At 40.1% G+C, this 6,156-nt stretch overlaps 1 protein-coding gene across 1 annotated transcript; it reads left to right on the forward strand.

Annotated features, from left to right (window-relative positions):
* Positions 1-230: 230 nt before the first annotated feature.
* On the forward strand, positions 231-5,768 carry LOC145105723 (uncharacterized). Its single transcript, XM_079042804.1, has 5 exons — positions 231-1,061; positions 1,125-1,661; positions 4,569-4,859; positions 4,950-5,216; positions 5,646-5,768. The coding sequence occupies exons 1-5, from the start codon at positions 231-233 to the stop codon at positions 5,766-5,768; spliced, it is 2,049 nt and encodes a 682-aa protein (XP_078898930.1).
* Positions 5,769-6,156: the final 388 nt, after the last annotated feature.

A 6,156-nucleotide genomic window follows, 5' to 3' on the forward strand; every position in this document is an offset into this window, starting at 1 on the left:
CTTTCGATATTTAGAGATTTTATCTCAACAATTGGTATCAGAGCAGCAGACTATGTAATCTATACGCATCTCTTCTGTTGAAAGAAGATTTTAGGGTTTCTGCTATTATTGGATCTCGTTTCAGCCGTCATTAATAGTTCAACTGTTGACGCTACTCTTGATCTTGATATTACTTTACCCTAATCTTGTTTGCACATTTGGTTCATACAAGTTTTGTTTGATATATAAACATGCATTCCGAAGACTCTCACGCTAATTCGATAAATCTCTCATGTGGCATTGGGTCCACAACCAGGATTCCTATCTTAATCCCAAGTGAATATGAAGTGTGGGCGTTGCATTTTGAAGACTACATCCTTGGGCTAGAAGACAATGGCTATCTGATCAGGGAAGCCATCACTGTTGGGGCGTTTGTTCATACTGGAACTAGGAGAGTAATTAAAAATCAGAATGACTATAACAAGCTTCTTCTTGAAGTAAAGGATGTTCCACAAGATGAGAAAGAAAAGTTAATTAGCAACGTCAAGGCAATGAGAATTATTAGGTTTGCCCTACCACCAGACACCTTTCGTTTGGTTAGCTCATATGATACAACAAAATATATCTGGGATAGGCTTAAGGAACTGTACTCTGCTGACGCTGATCTAGAGCATTCGACTCAGACTCAACTGCTTTCGAAGTTTGGAGCATTTGTGCAAAAGCTTGAAGAAAGTCTGGAACAATCTGTTAATCGCTATAATCATCTTCTAAGTACGATGATGAAGCATAAGATTGGACGAGAACTCATCGAGCAAAAAGTCACGTTCATGAACGGACTTAGATCTGAATGGAAGGCTATTGTTTCAACCGTAAAAGCACATGAGCAGTTCAAGAATTACACGTTGGCAATATTAGTTGGAATTCTCAAATCACATGAAGCTGAAGTGACGAAAGAAGGAAAGATTGTTTCTGGAATGGGTTCACTAGCTCTCATTGTAAAGGGTAAGAAGGTTGAAGAAGATGATGATTCAGAGTTTGAGCTTTCTGATTGTGAACTTTTTAAAGAAGAGTTCGCAATGATGGTGTCCAACCCAAAAAGATTCGCAAAAAGAAACTTCAACCGGAACAAGAACCGAAACTGGTAGGGAAGCTACAGTTATGAGAAGGTAAAAGAAGAGAGTGCAAACAGTTCTCAGAAGGAAGAGGACAAGAAGGAGAAGAAGGTCGTGGATGACTCCGACTATGACTGCAATTATTGTCATGGAAAAAACCACTTAGCCAAGGATTGCATGCTGCAAAGACTAAATGAGAAAAAGGAAGGAGAAGACGACGAAGCATACCATCTCCGAAAGATGGAGGAGATTAAGAAGAAAAAGAGTGCTGATAACACCATGCCTGCTTTGAAATATGCTGAGAATGAATTTGGAGGAGTAGAGGTCTGGTCAACCGATTCCAATGATGAAGAGGTTCGCAGGCCTACTCATGGTAAGAGTTTCGTTGCGAAAGAAGAAAGTTCGCAGCTTGGAGGTAGATGCTTGATGGTGACGAATGATGTATCACATATGCGAGGTTATGCCACTGATAGTGGATGTGGAGCTGATAATGGACGTGGGGATGATAACTGCTTCGCTAGAAAGCCAGTTCTTGAGCAGATCAACGAATGCGAACAGATGATCAACAGGGTAAATTCTATACTTGAATCTCTTAATATACCTTTGTCCAGATATGAAACTGAACTAAATGACCTAAGATACACTTTTTCAAGCTTTAGTGACAGTTTAAAAAGAACTCATTTAACAAACTCTAACCTAACCGATCAAATCAGCAGGGTTTTGTCAAAGATTGAGGAGAGACGCATGTGGATAGAGAAGATAGAGTCAGATTTATCTAAGTCTACGGATCAGTTAATTTACTTGTAACGGGATAATTTAATGTTTTTGAAACAACGTAATATTTTTTGTTTGATTGCGAAAAGGCTTTACTTTAATATTATTCAGTTGCACCTTGATTGTGAGATTGGTAAGAAAATTCATAAAATGATCTTACCATTCCTTGAATTAAAGGAAGACGAAATTGACGCTAATTGTTACAAGTGCGAATCCATCGTCTCGTCTGATGAAACTTCAGATGCTAACAAGATAGGTCTGGATAAAATTGAATCATACATTAAGTCCAAAGACCATAAAAACATGTTAAAGCAGCTTTTGGATGAAAATGACAAAATGTAGATTAAATTTGATACTATGTAGAAGTTCGACTCATTGAGTACCAAGTTAAGTTCAGATAAGAAAATTAATGTTGAACATACATCTGAATTTGATGAGGACAGTGATATGAGTGAAATCGCTGTAGAGGATGAGGTTGACTGTTCGGAGTTTGTTAAAAGCGAATCCGAACCTGCGAAAGATCTTATTTCTAAACATTCTGTTGAATTCGCATGCTTTTCTGAAAATAAATCAAAGATTTTAAAAGTAAAAGCAATTGTATTCCCAAAGGTTAAAACTGTGCCAAATCAGGTTTTCGCAACCATGGGTCCGAACAAAAATCAAATTGTTGAATTAACGTCCCTGGTTGATGATGATAACAAAGATGGATGTGACGAGCACTTCTGGTCTGCGACTGATGGATGTGACGAGCACTTTGAGTCAAGAAGAAGGACTCGACGAGTTGACGCCTAAACTCGTCGAGTAGGATTGCGACTGATGACTAGGATTAATGAATGGACTCAACGAGTCGGCAAGTCGACCCGATGAGTCCGCGCTATGGACAGGAACCCTAAATCTTTGGGCTTGTGCCCTATTTAAGGGTCCTTATGGCCTTCATTGGCGGCCACACACACACTTGAGAAACCCTATCTAACCAGAGAGCATAGAGAGAGAGGAAGAGGGCTAATTTCACCACCATAGTACACTCTTGCAAGGAAGGAAGGGAGATTCAAGCTAGGCTGATTGGAGGGGGGCTCAGAACTTCTTCTATTTCATCAAAGGCTTCTGTTTGAGGAAACAATCTATGCCTATTTCATGCATATAGTAGATCTCATGAATCTAGGATTTCTATAACCCTTCTTTAATTGAGCTATGGAGCATGTGGAGTCCCATTAAGGAATAGACATTAGATCTGGACCTTGAGAGGTCCAGAGAGTCCCAAAAACCAAGCTTTATTTTGTTACATGATAGTATTGAGCCTAGGACACCATTGTAAGGGTTATTTCATCAAATAGAGCTAGATGTGTGATGCATGGACATAAAGATTGGACCTTTACGTGACTTTTGAGTGTTAGAAGGTCAGATCTATAAGTTAGAGAAACATATCTGACCTTAGAAGGTCAAATGAGTGTTGCCATGGAGGAAACTCGCCGAGTCCATGAGAGGACTCGACGAGTCAGATCGGGTTGCCCTGCGATTCGTGATCAGTGGTAACCCGTCGAGTGAAAGGTTAACTCGACGAGTCGAGTAAGGCCTTAGGAGGATTTAGAGGACACGCATGGACTCGCCGAGTCACCCGAGTGCACTCGACGAGTCTGGTCAAAGTTGGACCGTTGACTGGAGTTGACTTCAGTTGACCTCAGGGTTTGGTCAAACTGATTCAAGAGAGGCCATGGAGGGGTAGAATGGTCTTCTACCCATTCTTTAGAGATGAGAATATAAGAGAGTATTGATTCGAGATATTATCATTTTGATAGGTGGAGGCTAGATCGGGGATATCGAGCACGAGAGTTTACTAGACATCATACTAGGTGAGTCTTCTCACTATACATTACCTAGAGTGGTATTTATGTGCAGACCGGAGGGTCTTATGTGTTATGTGTATGATTGAGATTATGTACATTGTGTTATGTGTATGCTATGTGTTATATAGATCGGACCGGAGGGTCGAATGACTTACGAGGCCAGAGGGTCCTCGATTAGACCGGACCGGAGGGTCCAACGATTTAGACCGGACCGGAGGGTCCAACGATTTAGACCGGGACGAAGGGTCCAACGAGCTAGACCGGACCGGAGGGTCCAACGAGCTACGGGACTGGAGGGTCCCGCTGAGACACATCGACCGGAGGGTCGTACCGAGTTATAGCCTGGAGTGGCGTATGTGTTGTATGTAGTATTTTGGGGAACTCACTAAGCATTTATGCTTACCGTGTTATGTGATATGTGTTTCAGGTACTAGCGAGGATCGCGGGAAGGCGCCGACATGATTTGTACACACTGATAGAATATTATGTATTTGAGATTCTGGGATATGTTTTACTGAGATAACATTTGGCACACTTGAGTTTTGAGATTATTTTATGAGATATGTTATGTTTTAAAAATGAAAAATTGTTTTGAAAATTCACGTCGTTACACAAGTCATCCGAGCAGTTCACAGCTCAGAAACGGCAAAGGAATGTGAGATACAACAAAAATCTCAAAGAAAGGAAGTAGTTTTGGCAATCCAAGAATCCCAACTTTGTTCGAAATGAAAAACTTTTAGATCAAAATGCGAAATTCGCCTCACATGCGAACCCTAGGAGCTCCTCGCAAAGTCACTCTTGCAATCCACAAGATTCTAAAAGGAAAGTTTTTCAAAAATCTATTTTTTCAAATCCAAAGAAGCCTGTGGAGAAATCAAAAACTCATTACTCTCAAACCATGAATGCTTCGCATTATACCAAAACATCGACAGATGTTAAAGGAAAAGGAAAGCTAGTTTCAGATCATAAAGTTCCAATCAAGAAGTCTAAAACTAATTCAAAGAAAGCTGAGAAAGGGTTCGTGAAGAATCAAATCAAGAACAAACAAAAACAATCATCTTCAAAAGATACGAACTTGAAAGACAATAGGATAAAAGTTTTTACAATAACAAAGAAAGATAGCACCACATTAATGAAACGTACTTATATGGTTGATCTTGCATTTACTTTTCCTCTTTCTAAAAAAGGCTCACAAGGACCCAAACAATTTTGGGTTCCTAAATCTGCTTAATATCTGCAGGTAATTCATGACGAGCAGTTTGACACTGAATGGTATATCGATAGTGGCTGCTCGTGTCACATGATAGGTAGGAAGGAAGAACTGCGAGAATTTAGAGAACTTAAAGATGGTGGAAATTTGAAGTTCGGAAATAAATCTCTTCAAAAGATTAAAGGTTATTGGATGATAACGAACGAAGAGTTTTCTATTCGTAAAGTGGCGTTCGTAGAGGGCCTGCAACATAATCTCATAAGTGTTTCGCAGTTGGTTGTTGGGACGGAATTAAAGGTATCCTTTGACGACGAAGGGTCTAAAATTATAGAAAAGAAGACTAAAGCAGTCCTTCTAAAGTCGATACAAGGGAAGCCTGCCATTTACCTACTAACGAAAGCTCACTCAGACCATAGTTGGCTATGGCATAGAAGACTTTCGCACCTCAACTTCAAAGACATCAACAAGCTTGTTCTTGGTGATCATGTGCAAGGGTTTCCTCTCCTAAAATACAATAAAGATCATCTATGTGCCGCCTGCAAAATGGGGAAGAAAAGCAGGAAAAGTCATCCAACCATAGTAAATACGAAAGTCATTGAACCACTAGAACTTCTACACATCGACCTTTGTGGTCCTTCAGCAATTGAAAGCGTTGGTGGTAATAAGTATATTCTTGTTATAGTCTATGATTTTTCACGTTTCACTTGGGTGTATTTTCTTAAGCAGAAATCTGATGCAACGCCAAAGCTCAAGGATTTCATAAAGCAGACTGAGCTACAACTGCGAAAGCTGGTTCGCAATGTTCGCAGTGACAACGGTTTGGAATTCAAAAACCAAGCGTTTGAATAATTCCTTACTGAGAAGGGTGTTTCACACAACATTTCTGCTCCTTACACTCCACAACAGAACGGGGTCGTTGAAAGACAAAATCGCTCCTTGTGCGAAGCTGCGAGAAGTATGTTGTCTTTCGCAAATCTGCCTCTCTATTTCTGGGCAGATGCGATTGCAACTGCGTGCTTCACCCAAAACAGATCTATCCTCAATAAGTGATTTTCTATCACTTCTTATGAAATAATAAATAATCGAAAGCCTAACGTTAAGTTTTTCCATGTATTTGGTTCCAAGTGTTTCATCTTCAACTCAAAGGAACAATGGAACAAATTCGATGTGAAGGCTGACGAAGGTATATTCTTGGGATATTCGCTAATCTCCAAGGCATATCAGGTTCTCAACAAAC

Source organism: Lactuca virosa, chromosome 4 (assembly GCF_052849685.1).
Source record: "Lactuca virosa cultivar CGN04683 chromosome 4, Lactuca_virosa_CGN04683_v6, whole genome shotgun sequence".
Taxonomy (NCBI): domain Eukaryota; kingdom Viridiplantae; phylum Streptophyta; class Magnoliopsida; order Asterales; family Asteraceae; genus Lactuca; species Lactuca virosa.

Bases quoted from the DNA above. Each gene is read 5' to 3' on its own strand.
- LOC145105723 (XM_079042804.1), top strand. From the start codon at position 231: ATGCATTCCGAAGACTCTCACGCTAATTCGATAAATCTCTCATGTGGC. The intron at 1,062-1,124 runs GTGTCCAACCCA...CGAAACTGGTAG, and splicing joins AAGAAGAGTTCGCAATGATG to GGAAGCTACAGTTATGAGAA. The intron at 1,662-4,568 runs GTAAATTCTATA...TCAAATCCAAAG, and splicing joins GCGAACAGATGATCAACAGG to AAGCCTGTGGAGAAATCAAA.